Source organism: Theropithecus gelada, chromosome 8, assembly GCF_003255815.1.
Source record: "Theropithecus gelada isolate Dixy chromosome 8, Tgel_1.0, whole genome shotgun sequence".
In the NCBI taxonomy this organism is placed as follows: domain Eukaryota; kingdom Metazoa; phylum Chordata; class Mammalia; order Primates; family Cercopithecidae; genus Theropithecus; species Theropithecus gelada.
In genome coordinates, this window is record NC_037676.1 from 7,987,155 (window position 1) to 8,010,031 (window position 22,877).

Sequence of the window (22,877 nt, forward strand, 5' to 3'; positions counted from 1 at the left end):
AGGTAATTATGGCCAGAGTACAGAAAGGCACTCTTTTTTTTTTTTTTTTTTGAGTTTTGCTTTGTCACGCAGGCTGGAGTGCAATTGCGCGATCTCAGCTCACTGCAACCTCCGCCTCCCGGGTTCAAGCGATTCTCCTGCCTCAGCCTCCCAAGTAGCTGGGATTACAGATGCACACCACCATGCCCAGCTAATTTTTTTTTATTTTTATTTTTAGTAGAGATGGGGTTTCTCCATGTTGTTCAGGCTGGTCTTGAACTCCTGACGTCAGGTGATCCACCCGCCTCGGCCTGCCAAAGTGCTAGGATTACAGGCATGAGCCAAGCCCTGGAGTCAGCTCATTCTTAACTCTGGCTTCAGTTTTCCTTCCTGTAAAATGGGTTTAATATTAACAATTCATAGACTGATTATATGGATTAAATTTCAAAACATACGGAAATGATACTAAGAGTTTCTAGCAAACATATAAGTTTAATTTTATATGATTGTCATTCTTCTCAGCACTTCATTTGTAATTATTTCTGATTATTAACTCATATAAATCTTATCTCCAGTAATTTATTTGTTTCTAACCTTTGTCACAGAAGTAGTTGCTTATACTTCTTTTCAGACACTTGCTTTATTCACGATGGCACCTGATCTACCTGTATAGTTTGATACAAAGAAATTCATGTTGAGTTTTAATTGATACTTATATGGCATGTCCCCAAACGGCAGGGTAATTTGATGAAGAAGAATTTTCTTTACTGCCCTCCAGAGTCACAAGGTTTTGTGCAGATCTAATGAGGTATTGTAAATCAACATGCTTTGAAAAAGTCATTTAAAAAAATATATAATTTACACTTTTAAAATCAAATTCATTGAAACTCTTTTACAAACTGTCTAATTTATATCTGATCATTCACTTCCATAATTTTATATCTTTCTTTAGTATTAATAGTGTGTAATCAACCCATCTATTGATATTTTCAGCTTTGATTTTTCACTGCAAGGTTTTGACTTACATTTAACATATTTATTACTATCTATATCATGTGTTCTATGAGATCTGAAGAGATATAACTCAACAAAATTAGAGTTAAAGTGATATGAAGCCCAGTAATTCCTCTCTTTGAAAATGTTTCTCTGAGGTACTGAGGATTCCGCTGGAAGTGGATTCATCACTCTTTCTAACCTGGAAGCTTTTATATCTAGATGAATCAAGGACTCACGGTGCGGACGGAATAGGTAGTTGGGATTTATGGAGCTGTTGTTTCCTCGCACATATCGTGTGTCAGCATACCTTTTCTGACTCTTTATCACACAAAACAACTCCCTCTGTTTCAGAAAATCACCCATATTTTACATTTAATCTCTAATCACTTTTTGTTAGCTTCTACCATCTGCAATCCATTCAGGCTTGTCTAATTCATTTTGCGCTGTCATAGAATTCCGACTAAGTCACCTTTCTTTAGTAAGTGACTTTGGCATTATCTTTAAAAAGATCCGGAATGCTTTTGTCCAACTTGGGCAGGTAGCTCCAATTTCTCGCATTTCTTTTAACTACTATTCCTTGTGAGAAAAAATTGAAAAGGAGAAATGCAAGTGGGCCTTCGTAAGCCTTGGTGTTGTATTTTCAGCCAGTTTGGGTATTGTGGAAAAGGGCAATAACTACCAAGCTAGAGTCTATTATGTCTGACAAACATCAAGGATAGCCATTCATCTTGATGAAGCGGTTTTAATTTGCCACAGCAATAATGATTTTGCTTGAGGGAGTAAAGAAGACATCTAGCTAGTGATGGCAGGAAGAATGAACATGGCAGAAATAACATTCTGCATTAGAGTTTGAAACTATTGAAACTAAATATGTTTAGGAGATAAACTTTAGAGAGCCAGTAGTAGACCACTGCTTACTGACTGAGAACTGTACCCCAGCACGTAGTACAGACGAAAACCTGGGGTTGCAGAAAAAAGTAATAGAGGATCAGAATGATAGAAATACACACACACAACTGGGCGCAGTGGCTCAACCTGTAATTCCAGCACTTTGGGAGGCCGAGGCGGGCGGATCACGAGGTCAGGAGATCGAGACCATCCTGGCAAACACGGTGAAACCCAGTCTCTACTAAAAATACAAAAAACTAGCCGGGCGTGGTAGCGGCACCTGTAGTCCCAGCTACTCGGGAGGCTGAGGCAGGACAATGGCAGGAACCGGGAAGGCAGAGCTTGCAGTGAGCTGAGATCCGGCCATTGCACTCCAGCCTGGGTGACAGAGTGAGACTCCGTCTCAAAAAAAAAAAAAAAATTACACACACACGCAAAAGGAAAGAGAGAGAGACATAAGGTAGAAGTAACATCATACTTGCTGGTTTTAACCATTATAAGCATACACTTCTGGCTGGACATGATAACTCACTGTAATCCCAGCACTTTGGGAGGTTGAGGTGGGAGAATTGTTTGAGCCCAGGAGTTTGAGACCAGACTGGGCAATGTGGTGAAACCCTTTTTCTACAAAATAATAATAATAATAATAATAATAATAATAATAATAATAATAAACATTAGCAGGGAGTGGCAGCATGTGCCTGTAGTTGCAGCTGTTTGGGAAGATCACTGGAGCATGGAAGATTGAGGCTGCAGTGAGCCATGATTGTGCCACTGCATTCCAGCCTGGGCAACAGAACAAGATTCTGTCTCAAAAAATGAAAAAAAAAGTAAAAAAGAAAAAAGAAAATTCATACAGTTCTATGGCTTTAAATATATTGATGCTGTTGGACATCCATCACCACTATTCATCTCCCAAATTTTCATCATACTCTGCTGAAATACTTTACACAATAACACCTTATATTTCTTCTTCTCCTTCCCTTTGCCCCAGCCCCTGGCAAAACCATCATTCTACTTTCTGGCTCTCTGACTTTGATTATTCTTCGTTTTTAACCTCTGTGTGTCCTTATGCCTAAAGTGAGTCTCTTGTGGGCAACATACACTTGGATCCTGTTATTTATTAACTTACTATTCAACACGTCCTGCCAACCTATGTCTTTGGTTTGGGAGTGATTCTTTTTCCAGGGCTCCCATAAAAACGGTACTACACTACTCACTGAGTGGCTTAAACAACAGAAATTCACTTTACCACAATCCTAGAGGGTAGAAGTCTGAGATCAAGGTTTGGGCAGTGTTGGTTTCTTCTAAGCCCTCTCTCCTTGACTTGTGGATGGGCTGTCTTCTTCCTGTGTCTTCACATGAACTTTCCTCTATGTGTTCATGTCCTAACTTCCCCTTCTTAGAAGGGCACCAGTCATGTTGGATTAGGGCTCACCTTAAGGATGACATTTTAAGTTAATTATGTCTTCAAAGTCTCTATCTCCAAATACAGTCCTTTGTGAGGTACTGGTGGTTAGAACTTCAATGTATAACTCTTTGTGGGGAGGAGGGACATAATTCAGCCTCAAACAGGGAGTTAAATCCATTTATATTTAAAATAATTATTTAAAGGGTAGCTCTTACTTTTACCATTTTGCTGTTATTCAATTTTCATATGTCTTTCAGCATTTTTGTCCCTCATTTGACCCATTACTATTATCCTCTATGTTTAGTTGATCTTTTTGTAGTGTCATATGGTGATCCTCTCCTCATTTCTTTTTTACATGTTCTATAAATATTTTCTTTATGGTTTCCATGGAGATTACATATAACCTCCTACAATGATGGCAGTATCTTAAATTGACACCAATTTAACTTCAATCGGATACAAAAACTTCAATCCTTACCAGTCTGCTCCCTTTATGCTATTGTTGTCATAAATTACATCTTTATATATAATGTAACTATTAGCATAAATGCATAATTATTTTATGCATTTATCTTTAAATGTTGTAGAAAATGAAAATGGGGGTTTTAAGTCAAACTTACTATAATTTTTTAATATATATTTTCATGTATTTACCTGTACTAGGGACCCTTTCTTTACTTGAGTCTTCAAGTGACTGTGTAGTGCTGTTTCATTTCAAATTGAAGGACTTTCTTGTAGGAAACATATATTGGTAATAAACTCACTCATATTTTGATTGTCTGGGAATGTCTTAATTTCCTTTTCATTTTGGAAGGATAGTTTTCCTAGATGTAGAATTCTTAGTTGACATTTTTTCAGCAATTAAATGTATTATCCATTACTTTCTTNGTAGAATTCTTAGTTGACATTTTTTCAGCAATTAAATGTATTATCCATTACTTTCTTTTCTTTTCTCTTTTCTTTTCTTTTTCTTTTTCTTTTCTTTTTTTCAGATGGATACTTGCTCTGTTGCCCAGCCTAGAGTGCAGGGGTGCAATCTCAGCTCACTGCAACCTCTGCCTCCCAGGATCAAGCTATTCTCTTGTCTCAGCCTCCCAAGTAGCTGGGATTACAGGTGCCTGCCATCATGCCTGGCCAATTTTTGTATTTTTAGTAGAAATGGGGTTTCACCATGTTGGCCAGGCCAGTCTTGAATTCCTGACCTCAAGTGATTCACCCACCTCAGCCTCCCAAAGTGCTGGAATGACAAGTGTGAGCCACTGCACCCAGGCTATCCATTTGCTTTCTAACCTGTGAAATGTCTGCGGAGAAATCTGTTGATAGTCTTATTATGGATCCCTTGTTTATAAGGACTTGCTTTTCTCTTTCTGCTTTTAAGATTCTCTCTTTTTCTTTGGCTCTTAACAGTTTGATTATTATGTGTCTTGCTGTGGGTCTCTTTATGTTTATCCTACTAGGAGTTCATTAAGCTCCTAGAATTTGTATATCTATTGTCTTTCCTCAAATTTGGAAAGTTCATATTCATTAATTTAAATTCATATCCGTAATCATTGTTGTAAATTCATTGTCTAGTAAGTCTAATGCATGTGTTTTTTCCGTGACTGTATCTGGAGATTTATTTTGACCCTTTGAATGACCTGCTTCCCTGTTTCTTTGTATGCCTTGTGATTTTTGTTAAAAAATAAGCATTTGAAAAGAATTAACTACCGCCCTCAATCTTTGCAGAATATAGTAGAAAATGTTCGCTAATTAGTGGGCCTCTGAGCCTTGAGACCAATCTGGACTGAAGACTTGAGGTGTTTTCAGGTTTTTGGGGGGCGCATGTCCTGTCTGGGTTTGTGTGTACCTTTTGTTGTGTTTTTGTTATTTTTTCCCCAGCTGCTTTTAAACATAATAATATTCCAGAGAATCTCATCTCATCTTCTCATTGGGGCCTTATATATGTGTTCTATTGTGTTCCTCTGCCTGGAATCCCTTACTACAAGGTACCCATGGGTTTGCAATTTTGCTGCAGTTTTCTATACAGCAGTGCTTGTGACAGCCTCTCATGGCTTCTAGCCAGAGATGCCAATTATGCTGCCCTTCCTCATCTGACCTGCAAATCAGGAAAGACAGAGCTCAGTCTCTCAGGCAGCCCACAGAGAGACCATCGTGCTGCCAACCACTTTCCCTCTGCTTCTCCATCCCCAGAGAGGAAACTGGTCATCAGGCCGCTTCCTCTCAACTGCACTGTGCCATACAAGTCATGGTATGAAACAAGGGAGAGTAAAACATCATGAAATATAGTCCTATTTCGAATATTTTTTTTCTCACTGGGTATTTGCTTCGTTGTTATAGATGTTTTACTGTTATTTAGAGCTCCAATAAAATTATTTTCGTCTTTTGGTAGTCGTTTCTTTGGTGTTTCCATGGGGAAATACGGGTCTGGAGCTTTCTGTCTCACTGTCTACTGATGCTATCACCAAACTTGCTGGATTATTTTGATATAATATTGAGAAAATTAAACATTTAGAAAATAAAATTTTGGAATTCAATGTAATTCTCACATCATGCAGCAAAATAATGTTTAGATGTTATTTAAAAAACTTATTTTAAAAAAGAAATAAAAATACCTAAAAAATATCTTAATCCATTTGGAATAGTGAAGTACTTACTAAGAATGAAACCACATAATATGTTCAATATAATTTGTGTTTAATGAAGGATTATATTGTTACCCAAATTTATTCTAACTTAGCAATGAAAGATAAATTTTGACTGGGCGTGGTTGCACATGTCTGCAGTCCCAATACTTTAGGAGGCTACGGTGGGAGTGTCACTTGAGCCGGGGGTTTGAGACAAATCTGGGCAATATAGTTAGACTCCATCTCTACAAAAGATTTGTTTTTAATTATCTGGGCATGGTGGCACAAGCCTGTGCTACCAGCTATTAGGGAGGCTGAGGTGGGAGTATTGCTTGATTCTGGGAGGTTGAGGCTGCAGTGATCCATGATTGTGCCACTGCACTCCCACCTGGGCAACAGAGTTAGACCCTGACTCAAAACAAACAAACTAAACTAAACTTGCTATAATTACTGTTGTTTTATGCATAGTTTTAATAAAATGCTCCACGAGTTCCACATATACCCAGACATTCTTTTCTTCTTATGGAATCATTTAAAATATGTGTGAGAAAATGTATATTTATATGTACACCTTTCAGCTGCAAATAATAGAATCAACTATGCAATGGATTTAAACTATAGCAAATAAACTATAATAAATACAGCAGAATGTTCAGAATTGTGATATTACTCCTAAATTGGTTGATTTTCTGCCTCAAAAATAAGGTAACAGGTCCAGGTTGTTGACACGTCTTTTCTGTTCCATACATGCTGTTGTCTCCATCCTCGGATTGTAGCAAAATCATACCAATAGTTCTACATTTGAAACCTAGACACAGAAGTTTTCAGAGTAAAATAGATATGCACTTTATTAGCATCCTGCAGTGTTTCCCAGAAGTACTGCTGTGGACTTCCCCTCACATCTCATTCTACTGAATTGGGTCCTAAGCCCTCTGCTAAGCAAATTCCTGGGAAAAGTAAGACAGAAATGCCTTAGTTTGATTGGACAAATTATACAGGGTGAAATGAATTTTGAGTTGACAGCCACTCTATCCAATAAACAAATGAATTCTTTAAAAATTATTCTGTGGTAGTGCAAGTCCCAACAGGAGAAAAGGTTTTTCATGAAATTCAGGAAATAAATCAGTGCACTTGAACAAAGAAACCATTACGGGTTTTAGTTCAATGATAAATACTTCAGTGTTTAAAATATATGTAATGTTACTTAAAGTATCTTTTGTATAGAACTTAGTAAATATCATCTCTGTTGTCATCTATGGGAATGAGTGAAGGCTTTCTTCTCTCTAAGTGCATGCATTTTTCTCATAATGCTATTTTTCTCATCATGCTGTTAATTGTAACCTGGTGTAAAAGTAGACATAAGGAACAAATGAGATTTTTTATTACATTTTGACATCTTAAAAATGAGAGAAATAAAACCAAAGATTATCATCCTTTCACTGGAAAACACATCTTTGATTTTCACCAATGAGAATATAAACATTTATTTGAATGTATTTAAGGTGTCTTAATTCCTTTGGAGATCACATTTTAAGTCATTATCATTCAAGAACTGAAAATGCCTAGAATACATTTTTTATCTGGGTATTTCCTCAATAACTACAACATTTTAACAATGTTTCTCTCTATGACAGTGAGCCAAGGAGGTGTTGCATTGGTTTCTGACATGTGTCCAGATCCTGGGATTCCAGAAAATGGTAGAAGAGCAGGTTCTGACTTCAGGTAAGAGATACAATAGTGATGGAAAAAGCATGTTATTTTTAAGACATATATAATTTCAGCTTGCAGTTTAGTTTAATTATTTTGTTCTTTTGAGGTGAAGATAAAACTTCGCAATCATTATGCAACTATATTATCTGTAGAATTCTAAAACATATCATACTGAAAAATTCCAGGTACTCTAGAGTCACCACCTTATACTCTAGGAACCAATAATAAAAATTTAACTCTAAATATGTATAATCAAAATTTGTCTTCAGAGAGTTTATTTTTTGTTTATAATCTGTTAAATTTTCTGTATTAGTCCCTTCTCACACTGCTAATAAGGACATACCAGAGACTGGGTAATTTATAAAGGAAAGAGGTTTAATTGACTTATAATTCAGCATGGCTGAGGAGGTCTCAGGAAACTTACAATCATGACAGAAGGGAAAGCAAACACATCCTTCTTCATATGGCGACAGGAAGGAGAAGAATGAGCAAAGTGGAGGAAAATCCCCTTAAAAAACCATCAGATCTCATGAGAACTCACTACCATGAGAACAGCATGAGGGTAACTGCCCCCATGATTCAATTACCTCTCACTGGTCCCTCCCACAACATGTGGAGATTATGGGTGCTACAATTCAAGATGAGATTTGGGTGGGGACACAGCCAAACCATATAAATCTCATATTCCAATTTTTTTAATGTTTAAAGATAGAAGGTAAAGTATTTAATTATCACCTCATAGTTATTTCATTAAAAAACTTTAGGAATGATTAATGTTAGTATCAGCCAGTAAAGTTTATTCAGAAAATATGAATCATTTTACTAGGATTATGATGATACTGATTTTCTGTTGCTACATTATGAATACAGTAGTGATAATAGTCCTATTACTTTAGATTTTTACACTTATTTCAGTGAGTTCAAGAATTGTAACATTTTCCATCTTACAAGATGGATACTTTTTTTAGAAGCAGCTGTAAAATAAAATAGTAAAGAGAAGCAAGATACGTGTTTTTCCTTCTTACAATGTCACCATTTTTGAAAAAAATTCAAAAAAGGTTCAGAAAGCTAAGGCTACTGAAGTGGCCTACAAATGGAAGAAAAGTACTGATACTATTAGAGAGGGAAGAAGGAATGTTATTTAATAAAATTGGAGTAACAACGGTAGTTTTAAAAGGAATAGAAAAATTAAAAAATGGCAGTGTGTCTATAATGAAGTTGGTAAAATGGTGTATTATTTTACATGAAAAGGATACAAAGTATAGATATGAAGAAATAGAGAGTTGGAATGGATATAGGTTAACTATTACACATCTTGACTAATATATTAAAAAGTTTGTGGTTTCGCTGAAGTCCCTCTGAGGCAGAGCTTGAGATGAAAATTCTTATTGAAGTAATTTATTGGAAAAGTGCTCTCAGGAGGAGCGGAGTAGAGGAAGTGCAATAGAATTGGAGTAAAAAGCTAAGCAGAAAGATGCTTTTACTGGAGACTCACTTCAGTCTGTTCCCATGGGGAGTTTTGGGGTACAAGTTGTACTGACAAGCAGGCCTCACCTTTTGTACCCACTTTCCTGCCTGTCAATCAATGACTTCCTTCCTTTGGCTCAGGGAAGTTCTCCAGAGGAAGAGTTGCTTGTGAAGAGTTATTAGCAATCCAGTGAGTGTGGTGCATGGATGCACCAGCTCATAGCTAAAAGAAGGATGCTGGTTTCCAGTATCGTATTATAAAATAGTGATCATTTGAAGTCATTCAGTAATTTTATCTCTTTCAATAACAAAGCAACTCGATAAAATTGCACATTCTTCCAAGGGCTTTCCATTCTATGTCTTCTTTCCTTGTGTCAACAGTCACCTCTTTCATGTCCCTCTTGTTGAGGAAAAATCTTCTTCCTGCTTCCCTTCCCTTTCCTTCTGTGCCCCTTTGTTAGAGTTGACAACAGTGCATCATCACGATGTTATCACACATCTCTTTTCTCACCTGTCTTAAGCGTCTCCAGAATGGAGAGTGTCTTATCTTTGCATCTTCAGTGTCTAAAACTGTGCGTGGCACAAATAAATTCTTCTCCATATCAATGTACTTTGTGTATCAGGGGAACTGCCCGTCTTGTATCCTGTCATTCCAGAAACCTAGAAACTTTTTTGGTCAATTTTGCAGAGCTGTATTTTAAAAACAAAACAAATTAACTCATATCTGAGAATACCAAATTCTTCAAATTGCATTTCATGTTAAAAAAAAAATGACAGAGAAAATGCTTAAGCTATAAAAGTTAACAGGGAAGTTGTGAATATTCAGGCCATTGTCTCCTTAGCACAAGGACAATAATGAAGCTCTTAATCATATCCTAGGTGAGTAAGCCAATTTTTATTCCATTTCATTCTCAGATCGGACTTACTTCTGGAAAAGAGGTTTAAATTCGGGATGTACATTAACTCTGAGGGCTGTGTTGATCTGGCTGGGGTGGAGGTAGCGAGAATCTAGGTTGTGCAGATGTATGGCCCGTCAGGAATGGAATATAGATAAGGTTTCTGTAGAACTTTATCTCAGAAGATAATTTCAATCTGTCACTTTCCTCGTTTTTTGAGAAATCATTATGTTGTTTATTTGTCTCTATGTTTGTAGCAATAGCAATCAAATATTGTAACACCTGGGAAAATGATTTGAAAGACTAAATTTTTTCTTAAATACACGAGTAAAATGTTGTTTGTATCAGCTATGGGGTGTGTATGTGTATACAAATATATACATAACAGAGATAAGCTAGTTATAGTAGCTTTTTTGATAGATTTCTTAGAACTTTCTGCCTAGGTGATTTTGTTATCTACAAATAAAAGGATTTTTAATTTTTGCTTTCCAATCTGAATTTTTTTAAATTTCTTGTTCTTGTGTAAATGCACTGGTTAGAAACTATTTTACAAGATTGAATAGAAATGGTGAGACATCTCTGCCTTTATTCCTGAGCTTAAGTGGAAAGTGTTCTGGCTTTCATTATAACTATGACATCGCTTGTTTGTTGGTTTTTCATAGATGCCCTCTATGAGGTTGAGGAGGTATCCTTCTATTTGTAGTTTTTTGAGGGGGGTGTGTGTGTGTGTGTTTTAATCCGACATGAATTTGGAATTTTTTCAAAAGCTGCTTCTACATCTATTGAGATGACCATTTTTTGTTTGTATATTTTGTGAATATGTGGACTTAACTGATTTCCCAATGTTAAAAATAAACTTATATTCTGGAATAAAATTAATTTGTAATGATGTATTTTTCTTTTTATGGTTTATTGAATTTGACTTGTTAAAACGTTTAGTTTTTTACAGGTATGTTTATCAGTTATCATAGGCTGTAGTCTTTCCTTATAAACACTTTTTTTGTTCCTGTCCGAGTAATAATGGTCTCAAAATTAATTGAAAACTGTTCTCTCCTCTGGAATAGCATAGAAGAGTTTGTGTATAATTGTTAATATTTCATTGCTAAATGTTTGGAATAATTCACCAGGGAAGCTACCTGGAATTGGAATTTTCTTGCAAGTATGTTTTAAATTACAGGTTGAACTTCTTTCCTACTTACAGGCTCATGTAGATTATCTACTTCTACTTCAGTGAGCTTTGATAGTGTGTATCTTTCAAGAAATTTTAAAATTTCATCTAAGTTGCCAAATTTGTTGGCTTAAAATTATTCTTATTTTTCTTTATTATCCCATAAATGAGTAGTAATTTCACAGCTCAAATTCTTATATTCGTAATCTTTAAAAAGTCTTACTTAGTCCATCTGGCTATTAACATGTTAACATTATTGAACTTCTCCAAAAACCACAATTTACTTTTATATACATTTATCTATTGTTTAGTTTGTCTTCAATTTCATTGACTTCTGCTCTGACCTCTTATTAATTTATTTCCTCTGTTTACTGTGGGCTCCATTTGTTCTTCTTTTTCTAGTGTCTTAAGGTTGAAGCTGAGATCAGTAATTTAAGACCTTTATTCTTTCTAAATATGGGTGTTTACTGCTATGAATTTTCCTCTAAGGAACACTTTGGCTGCATCTCTTCAATTTTGATATGCTGTGTTTTTATTTTCATGCAGCTTAAATTACATTATATTTTCCCTTCTGATTACTTTTTTGTTCCATGATTTATTAAAAAGTTTTCTATTTTGTTTCCACATATCTGGACATTTTCCAAGGATCTGTATGGTTAGAGATTATGCTTTATAAGATCTGAACTTTTAAAAATGTTTTGATAATTGCTTTATGGGCAAGAATACGCTCTATCATGGTAAATGTTCCATGACCACTTGAAAATAACACATATTTTAGTGTTGTTGGGTGAAGTGTTCCATAAATGTCAGTTAGATCAAGTTGGTTGACAGTGTTGTTCAAGGCTTTGAGATCCTTACTAATTGTCTTGTCACTTGTCAAATCTGTTATTGAGAGAGATTTATCTAAATCATCTATTAAAATTGTGAATTTGCCTATTTCTCATTGCAGCTTTATCAGTTTTTGCTTCATGTATTTTGAAGCTCTGTTATTAGGTACACAAATGTTTAAAATTGCCATGTATTTTTGTTTAATACCTTTTATGTTATGAAATGACTTTCTTTATCATGAGTAATATTTTTTACCCTGAAACCACATTTGGCTTACATTTTCATAGCCATTTTAGCTTTCTTTGAATTATTGTTAGTGTATAATACTTTATATGGATTGTTATATGTGCTTCTGTATTCAATCTGTTGCACAATGTTGTTTTAATTAAATATTTTTAAAAATCCAGCTTTACATATAGCTGAAAAAGAAATTAGTATTTTAAAATTTTTTTTAAATAACTAAGTGTATTATTTGACACTATAACAAAAATTGGCAAATGATATCATCTTAAATGTTAGATGCAATTTGAATATGGGGTTTTGAAAATAAACATTTTTTATTTTCTTACATCAAAATTTATTGGTTGAGCTTCTTTCCTGAATTAATTTTTTGTATGTGCATGATTTTGTACCTCATACATTGGTCACTTGAAAATAGTGATTCATCGAGTTACGAGTTCTTTCAAATATTTATACATTGTCCTATACATTATCTAAAAAAATACATTTGTTGATATGACCATGTATTTAATTAGAAAGATCTGTAAGCATTGAAAAACTGTCAAACTCATGATGGTAGATACAATCTTTTGAAAAGTTTCTAATTTTCATTAGAAAATTAGAAATGAAAATTACAATTTTATTTCTAATGAAAATTAGAAAACTTTAGCTTTGTCATGGGCTCAAATTTTGTCAGTCATTTTCCTTGAAGTAAAAGACTCATTCACTTTTTCTAAACACCTGACAAATACTCAGATCTTAGCAGTGATAGTTTATCTACCATTCTTTAAATAAAGAGGAGTTCAATAGAAAACCAAGCAGCCAGCTCAACTCAAAACTAAAACAATTACATGGATGTTTGTGTCTCCAGAACTCCCTCAGGCTTCACCATGCCCCAGAGACGCATTAGGTTACAATTTATTAAAACAATCATTTTCCCTGCTCCCTCAAGGACTTTCTTAAGTGACACTGGACCTTTTCTCTGCTACTGCCTAGTGCTGTTGCTTGATTGGTGCAAAATCGGCATCAGTTTTTCCCATCATTGTTTTTGCTCTGTCAATGGAAATGAAAACACAGTGAATGTTGATGTTTTAAAAGGAGGGAAGGCTGGGCGCCGTAAGCTGAGGTGGGTGGATCACGAGGTCAGGATTTCGAGACCAGCCTGGCCAACATGGTGAAACCCTGTCTTTACTAAAAATACAAAAATTAGCTGGGCATGTTGGTGTGCACCTGTAGTCCCAGCTACTTGGGAGCCTGAGGCAGGAGAATCACTTGAACCCAGGAGCCGAGATCACACCACTGCCCTCCAGCCTGGGGGACAGAGCAAGACTCTGTCTCAAAAAAAAAAAAAAAAAAAGAGGGAAGATACTTTTTAATAGTCTTTTGAGACTCTCTTTAATGAAAGGTAATTCAGTTTTATTTTCTAAATTCTTGTAATCAAAACTAATGACTAATCATGTAATCCAGACTAACAACCAACATGGTCAAGATGGGTAGATGAGCTCATTTGCAGTGTAGCCTTTGTAAATATGTAACTTGGGGTTGTTTTTATTAAGAAGAGTTCACTTTTTTAGGTTGGTAAAATATTCCTCCTCTGGTTTCATTTATAATATTATTCTGGTTTCTTGAGAAATCCCTTTTCCATAGACAATCTAAATATTAATTCTATCATTATCTATAAGATACCTAAAGAAAATAAAGCATAAAATACAAAGCTTGCTTATTTGAATTCAAGTCAGTTTGGGGACAGTTTTCTGACAGTATTTTTCAACATAGACCATTGTCTAAAAAACAAAGTGTATTCATTACAACTGAATATTTATGAGTAAGATTGATGGAAGTATTCAAATACCAATATCTGAGGGAGGGAGCTCGGACAGGGATTGAGAATTTATGGGTGTGTACTGGCATCTATTGTTCATCTATCTCTCTGTGCTAACAGGATATGTAGCCTATGTCCAGGCAGATGTAATTTTCCTTGTTTTTATAAGTAGAAGTGTTGAAATTCAGAACGCTAACCTAACAAAGTGCTATATCTAGTCAGAGTCAGAGCTGGGAATTTAAGCTGGAATCCTACTGGGAATTTAAGCCGGAATCCTACTGATCTCAAAGCTCCTGTTGACCTTGATAGTTTGTAACACAGATCATTATAATAAAAGTTTTTACACCCACTCTGCAGGACCACTGGAAAGGTGGGTGTAGTTTGCGGACTTCACACAGTAGCCAATGAGGAGTCAAGGTATGGTTGAAATTTGCCCTTGAGCTCAGCATTCCAAGTCATGCAGCTTAGCATGCGTTGCATATGCTGAACAGAAGGACAGTCTTGCTTTAATTGATCACTGTGAGGGGTGTCTCATGTTGTAATTGGCACCACAGATCCATGTAGACTAGCACTGGCCATGATGCACACTGCTGGACATTACAATTTTTTTTTTTTTTTTTTTTTGAGACAGTGTCTCGCTCTGTCTCCCAGGCTAGAGTACAGTGGCATGATCTTGGCTTACTACAACCTCTACCTCTCAATTCAAGCAATTCTCCTGCCTCAGCCTCCTGAGTAGCTGGAATAACAGGTGTGTACTACCATGCCCGGCTAATTTTTTTGCATTTTTAGTAGAGACGGGGTTTCACTATATTGGCCAGGCTCGTCTCAAACTCCTGACCTCATGATCCGCCCACCTTGGCCTCCCAAAGTGCTGGGATTACAGGCATGAGCCACAGTGCCCAGCCATATTTTTTAAATATATAATTTCACATCCTTCTATCCTTTTAAGAACATTTCAAAGATGCTGAAACTGAACTTAGGAAGCCCCCGGAATTCTTGGAAACTTGAGCTTCTCAGCTCCTTTCATGTCCTTTTATCTTTTCTTCCACAATGTGACCCCTCGACGACTGTCCATAAAGAGCTCCATGTGGCCACATCCCTGATTCTGCATGAGCTGCAGTATCTGTCCTGACACTACCTCCTCTGCAGGTGGCACCTGCCCACCTTCAGTGTCCTGTCTTTCTTCCTTTACTTTTTTTTTTTTTTTTTTTGAGACAGAGTCTCGCTCTGTCACCCAGACTAGAGTGCAGTGACACGATCTTGGCTCACTGCAACCTCCACATCCCAGGTTCAAGCAATTCTCCTGCCTCAGCCTCCTGAGTAGCTGAGAATACAGGCACATGCTACCATGCCTGGCTAATTATTTTGTATTTTTAGTAGAGATGGGGTTTTACCAGGTTGGCCAGGCTGGTCTTGAACTCCTGACCTCAGGTGATCCGCCTGCCTTGGCCTCCCAAAGTGTTGAGATTATAGGCATGAGCCACTGCATCCAGCCACTTCCTTTACTTCTTGGTCATGTTCTTCCTCAAGTATCATCTCCTTTCTGCCCCACCCGCACCACCCACGCTGATTCTTCTCGGTGGAGAGTCTTTCCACAAAGGAGTGTTACCAGTTAATGGAGAAACAGAGGAGGGGCTTTAATAGGCAAAACCGACTGAGACGGAATAGTTCTCCCTATAATTTTTTGTGCTTTCTGTAAATAGAATATCCAGTCATACGCTGCCTAACAATGGACTGCATATATGATAGTTTTCCCTTAAGATTTTAGTGGAACTGAAAGGTTTCCATTGCCTGGTGATCTCCTAGCCCTGCTCCCTCCCAGGACAGAGCAGTACTCACATGTTTGTGGCAATCCTGATGTAAGGCAGATGTACTGTGCTGCCAGTCACAGAAAAGACTAGCACATACTTGATAATGAGAATTAGTGACTGTCTTACTAGTTTATGCATTTACAATGGTATACTTTCTACTGTTATTTTAGAGTGTACTCCATCAGCTTATAAAAAACACAAAAGTTAACTGTAAACAGCCCCCGGCAGGTCCTTCAGGTGGTATCCAGAAGAAGGAATTGTGATCATTGGACATGACAGGTTCATTCATGCATGTCCTTGCCCCTGAAGACTTTCCGGTGGGACAAGATGTGGAGGTGGAAAACAGTGATATTGATGCTGATGCCGTGCAGGCCTAGGCTAGTGCATATGTTCATGTCTTAGTTTATAACAAAAAGGTTTAAGAAGTAAAAAGAACAATAGAAAAAAGCTTATGAGATAAAAATATGAAGGAAAATCACTTTTGTACAGCTGCACTATGTGTTTGTGTCTTAAACTGAGTATTATTACAAAAGAGTCACAAGTTAAAACATGTAACACAGTAGGCCAGGCATGGTGGCTCACACCTGTAATACCAGCACTTTGAGAGGCTGAGGTGGGCGGATCACGTAGTCAAGAGATCGAGACCATCCTGGCCAACACGGTGAAACCCCGTCTCTACTAAAAATACAAAAGTTAGCTGGGTGTGGTGGCGGCGCCTGTAGTCCTAGCTACTCGGGAGGCTGAGGCAGAAGAATGGCATGAACCCGGGAGGCGGAGCTTGCAGTGAGCTGAGATCGCGCCACTGCTCTCCAGTCTAGGTGACAGAGTGAGACTCCCTCTCCACAAAAAAAAAACAAAACAAAACAGAACAACAACAAAAAATTAGCTGGGTGTGGTGGCACGCACCTATAGTCCTAGCTACTTGGGAGGCTGAGACAGGAGAATCGCTTGAACCCAGGAGGTGGAGGTTGCAGTGAGCTTAGATTACGCCACTGCACTGCAGCACTGCAGCCTGGAGACAGAGTGAGACTCCATAAAAAAAAAAAAAAAAAATTGTACCAAAGTAAAAATGTTTCAGTAAGTTAAGGTTAATTTATTATTGAAAAAAGGAAAACAGTAAATTTATTGTGGTCCAAGGATACAGTGTTTCTAAGTTCTACAGGAGTGTACAGACATGTCCTAGGCCCTCACATTCACTCACCACTTACTCACTGACTGACGCAGAGCAACTCCCACCCTGCCAGTTCCATTCATAGGGACTAAGTACCCTATATGATTGAGACGTTTTCTGTCTTTCATACTGTATTTTTTCTGCTCCTTTTCTATGTTTAGATATATTTAGATATACAAACACTTACCACTGTGTTACAATTGCCTAAAATATTCATTACAGTAACATGCCGTTTGGGTTCATAGTCTGGGAGCCCTAGGCTGTACCATAAAGCCCAGGTATATCAGGCTACACCATCTGGGTGTGTAAGGGCACTCTATGATGTTCGCACAACCAGTAAATTGCCTAACGATGCGTTTCTCGGATTGCATCGTGTCCTTAAAAGACAAGTGACTTCACCTTGGCCCATCTCTGTCCTCTCCCACCCACAGGGTTGGCTTCTCTCTGCAGAACGAGGGGCTCTTTACTCCCAACTTGATGTCATCTCACGATTTCAACATTTCCCAGCATCTTTGGGTTTCTCATTACAGTCATGCAGTTTTGAAGGAAAGGAGAGAGGCCTTATTGATTTTATTTTATATGACCAGACCCAACACAAGGTAGAAGCCTTCTCTGTTGAATGGATTAAATTGAGGCTAACAAGCCAGTCTCTAGGGATATTTTGACATCACCTCATTAATAGTCTACTAAACCAATTAAGTTAACCACTGCTCATCAGAGAATAGATTAACAATTAAAAACAGAGAGTTGTAACATAGGCTGTAAAGGGAATTTGGGGGTTGAGTGATATTTATGACTTAAAAACTAAATAGTTAATTTATGTATTTGATGTGTGCATGTTACTATTCATGCTAATAACATCTGTTCTTTGTCTTAGCATATTTTAATCTCAAGGATCCCATGTTTATTTTTCATTCTGTTTTGAAATATGCTTTATGAATTATGTGTCATCAAATGGAAGGAGAAACTGGAGTACATTAAGGGAAAAAAATCACATAGTCAATAAGAAGCAGAGACAAATCCATAGCCCGTGTGTTTTGATAAACAACTGCTCATTTCTAGTTTCCACATTTAGTTATCTTCATTCCTTGTAGCATATTGATAATTTTATTTATAGTTATTACAGTATTGCTGCAATGGTTTTATTATTTCTCCATTGTAGGTCAACTCCAGTGAGAGCAGAAGCACCTGTCTCTTGTTATATGAAAATGTAAAGAATTGTACTTACAGATTGTGTAGAGACCAGGGAGTAAATCTGGTGTTCTTTTCAGTAAGAATTGCTTTCCGCTGGGCGCGGTGGCTCACGCTGGTAATCCCAGCACTTTGGGAGGCCAAGGCGGGTGGATCACAAGGTCAGGAGTTCGACACCAGCCTGGCCAAAATAGGGAAACCCTGTTTATACTGAAAATACAAAAATTAGCCAGGCATGGTGGCGTGCACCTGTAGTCCCGGCTACTCGGGAGGCTGAGGCAGAAGAATCTCTTGACCCTTAGAGGCGGAGGTTGCAGTGAACTGAGATCGCACCACTGCACTCCAGCCTGGGTGAGAGGGCGAGACTCCTTCTCAAAAAAATAAAAATAAATAAAGCTTTCTATTAAGTTGTGTTATTGAATCATTTTTTAAATGATGAAGAAATGAGAGAAACCACAGGCACATTATAAGTTTTATTGTGAAAAGAATCAAGCCCAAAAGCAGGTGAACACACAGCATGGAGGTAGCTAGAGCCCCCTAGATAACTCTCGCTATTCTCTTCATCAAGAGAGAAATGCTATCACATTGATGCCCTTGGATACCACAAGCAACAAAACTGCACACTCAGGTTATGCCCATGTGTCCAAGGGCACTGATGTTATGTTCCTCTCCTGATGGAGAGTATAGTGGAGAGATGTCTAGGGACCTCCAGCTATTCTCTTCCTGTATGTCCACTTGCTTTTTGGCTTCTTTGATTCTTTTTCTTGCTTACTATTTTATTTTTCATCACTTATATACTTTATAAACTTCACATACTTATAAAGTTAGAGCAGATGCATGCACTGATCTCTCGGTTGCTATCCCATGTGATACTGGCTCTCCTTTTTAGCACATCTTCATTTCTATGATCCTTCTCATGTTTTCCATGATATGTTGACATCTTCTGCCTTCTCAGCAATGCTAAGAGATCTATTATATATTGAGCATTGAAAATCCAGATCTTAGAATTCGGAGCATCACCCCCTGAGGTAACTGTTCTGTGCTACTTCCAGGCCACACTATATGAAATGGACATTTCGTCCCTGCAGCCTTCCTCCCTCTGTCCTTTCCTTTCACTTTCTAGCACTGACCAGCCAGAAATTCTATGCATGTCTATGCTTGCAATCTTACTTGACTGAGCATAATTCATGTCTACATATTTTCTATCTCCTCATAAGACTCTAAGCCCCATAAAGAGAAGAACTTTGTTTTATTCACTATTGCGTTTCCAGTGTTCAGTATAGAGCTTGCCTCAAAGAAAGCATTCGGCCATTATTTACTAAGTCATTTAATTTTACTTTTATATCAGGAATGCATTTACATTTACAGGTTTTAAGGCAACAATAAATACTGATTCAATATGCAGAATTTTGATTTACAGGTAAACTTGTAAGAATATAATTATTCCCAATGAAAAAGCTGCTGTTTCTTTGCAACATATACTGTATTAAGCACTAAGCTCTGACCATTTGCTAGATCATTTATGTACAACTAGAAGAAAAAATGGAAAATATGGACATCATTGGATTATGATTGTTATTCCTTTTTCCCATCAACTAAAAAATTTACTAATAGAAGAAGTGTTTGTAAAGTTAGAAAGAAGCCCATATATCAGAGGTTTTTTTTTTTTGAGAGAATTCGGAAACTATAATGAATACAAGAGGGAATTTTAAAAACATTCAAGCTTGGTTTCTTGTTGAAAAAAAATTCCCCCTTTTGTGACATAATCCCTTTCCACTCCATGTCCCTAGGTGGAAGACAAAGAACTATCTTTTATTTTTTGAAACTCAAGCATGATCTTATTTCTTGAACCAGTGTTCGTTTCTGTAAGTGATTTTTACTCTCTTGCCTAGTGGAGAAAACAGTAAGGTGGAGGAGGACAAAGTGGGGAGAAAACAGTAAGGTGCAGGAGGACAAAGTGGGATGGAGCACTCAGTCCAGGTTTGCCATATAAAAAAAGCAGGCTTTGGCTCCCAGGCCTTTCCTGACATGCTGCATTTGAGTCTGCAGCACCTAAGTCCCCTGCCATGGTCCAAAGTGTTTTTACAACTGAAAAAAAATTTAAGGAACCTAACATATTCCTATGCCTGTAGCTTTTGGAGGAGGATTCATGGTTACTAGGAAACTGAACTAGACTAGGAAAAATATTTGCCAATGATTACTGCTCTTTCAAAGGGCATCAGCTGCATTTTTAAGAACTACTTGAGAAATTCCACAACCCATAACATCCCACTGACACTTCTTGAAGGCTTTAGGTCACTTTGAAAAATGAACACTGTGAATGTTTCAGATAATATTTATGTGGCTAAACCTGCTTCTGATAAACAAGTCACCAAATGGGGCTGGTGGAATGTCCTCTCTCTCTTCCATGGTCTTTTCAATATCTGCAGTAGAAAACTAATTTTTTCATCACAATAAAATATCCATTTAAATAGTCTTCTGAGAAAATAGGTGATTGTTACTTAAGCCTATATTAATTTATTAGCTTCACAATGCAAAAAAAAAAAAATAGTTGATGAATTATCAACAAAAAGCCCACTTGGTCATGATCATCAGATATGACATCTTGGGGACTATTTGAATCTAAAGGTCTTCAAAATGACCTTCTGTAATACTTTTTCTGTGTGTTTTTTAAAAAATTCTTCATCTGTAAAAGAATGGGTTAAAATATGAGATGTGATTATTTCTTCCATATATTAGAGATAAAACACTCTGTGCCTCCTAGTCATGTGTTTGCCGTATTCTACTCTAGAATAAGAGTCTGCAAAAAATTCATGGCTCTGTTCAGGCGTGTCAACAACTTTTGAGGCTAAGGGAAGCCTGTGAGATAATCATCAGTGATATGCAAAAGAGTTTAGGAACAATATTAAAGCAGTGAATGTTCAATAACCAACCAGTGCATTGATTTGGGGGCCATTCTCCCTGCTCCCTAATTTTTCTAATTCCTTTAAAAATGCTTCAGAATCTCAGGTGATTTATTTTGTTTTCCTCTATGCCTCTCCCAGAAATTTGTTGAAGGGAAGAAGAGAGTTAGTGTTCACTGATCTGCCCTAGAGAGAGAAAGTGATCTGGTTTTCCTGGGGTTGTGCCATTAAACACACTCCAGTTACCCCGAAGGTTCTGGTTTAATAGGTCAGGAAGACGGACCAGGCATAAGGATTTTTAAAGAGAATGTTTAATTGTGATAAAATACACATAATATAAAATTTAGCATCCTGACCATTTTAAGTGTACAGTTCAATGGTATTAACACATGCACATGGTCATACAACCGTGACCACCATCCATCTCCAGAACTGTTTTCATCCTGCAAAACTGAAACTCCGTACCCATAAAGCCGTAACTTCCCATCCTCCCCGACCCACATCTCCTGGCAACCGCCATTGTACTTCCTGTCCCTGTGAACGTGATCACTATAGACAGAATGTCCTGTAACACCCTCTCTCTCTAGGGCAGATCTGTGAACACTAACTCTCTCCTTTCCTTCAACACATTTCTGGTGAAGACATAGAGGGAAACAAAATGAATCACCTGAGATTCTGAAGAGTTTTCAGATGAATTGGAAAAATCAGGGAGCAGGGAGAACGGCCCCCAAATCAATGCACTGATTGTTATTCAATGCTCACTGCTTTAATATTGTTCCTATAGTTGGTAAGTCTTCTGCATATTACTGATGATTTCACAGGCTTCCTTTAGTCTTAAAGTTTGTTGACACCCCTGAACAGAGCCATGGAAATTTTGCAGAATCTTATTCTAAAGTAGATTACGGTGACTAGTTTAGGTAATTCAGCGTTAGGACTTTTCTGAGCGCCTCCTGTGATTCTGATGTGCAAGCGAGGTTGGTAACCATTGGCCTACCTGGTGTTTGTCATCCATGATATGAGATTAGAGACAGGTGACTAAACACAGACGGGCTTGCTTTTGAAAACCTGTTTGATAGCATAAATGTCATCTGATAAGGTGTATGGAAACCTCATCATTGGAAAACACTTTCGGTATCTGCTGTCTTCTACAGCTCCTATATGTCTGCAGAAGCTGGAAGAATACGGTCAGCTGATTTGTTTCCCCACAGCAAAAATACTACCAAACCTTGACCTCCATCAAATCATGTTCTGGGAAAAATTATAAAGATGCAAGGCCAATGAGCAGCTCCCATGAACAGGAATCCCACAGACACCGTGATGCAATGCTGGTGGATCTCAGAAAGCAGAGGCAAACCTACATCTAGCAGTGATATACAGGAGTCATGGAGCTTTCTAGCATGTATGACCTGGTATCAAACTTGCTGCCACGAGATCATGGGGGATGAATGAAGAATGTCCAATCACAGCTGATTTGTGCACGTAGAGATCAGTGCAGAAACCCCCCTGAAATAGTTCTTTACATTTCTTGGCATTGCAATCAATTCCTTCCTCTCTATCCACACTTTCAATCAGATAGCAAAACCATTTTTTTTCTTTACTGTATTGAAATCACTTAATTAGTAAAATATTGTTTTTGAAATATTGCATACCATGTACACGAATGTTGCAAAACATTCATGGGAGAAAAATGACTGCTATTTATGATTGAATCCTGTGATAGAGTAGGAATAGAGGTGGGTGCTGTGGATCCCTCAGTAAGATTACTGCCCCTGCAGACTTTCGCTTTAGACCAG

General features: G+C 37.4%; 1 protein-coding gene across 1 annotated transcript in view; it reads left to right on the top strand.

The window, feature by feature from the left end:
• Positions 1–22,877, top strand: part of CSMD1 (CUB and Sushi multiple domains 1) — a 2,061,182-nt gene that overhangs the window by 1,387,543 nt on the left and 650,762 nt on the right. The window contains exon 8 of the mRNA XM_025393463.1: positions 7,533–7,620. Within this exon, the coding sequence (XP_025249248.1) occupies positions 7,533–7,620 (88 nt within the window). The remainder of the gene's footprint in view (positions 1–7,532; positions 7,621–22,877) is intronic.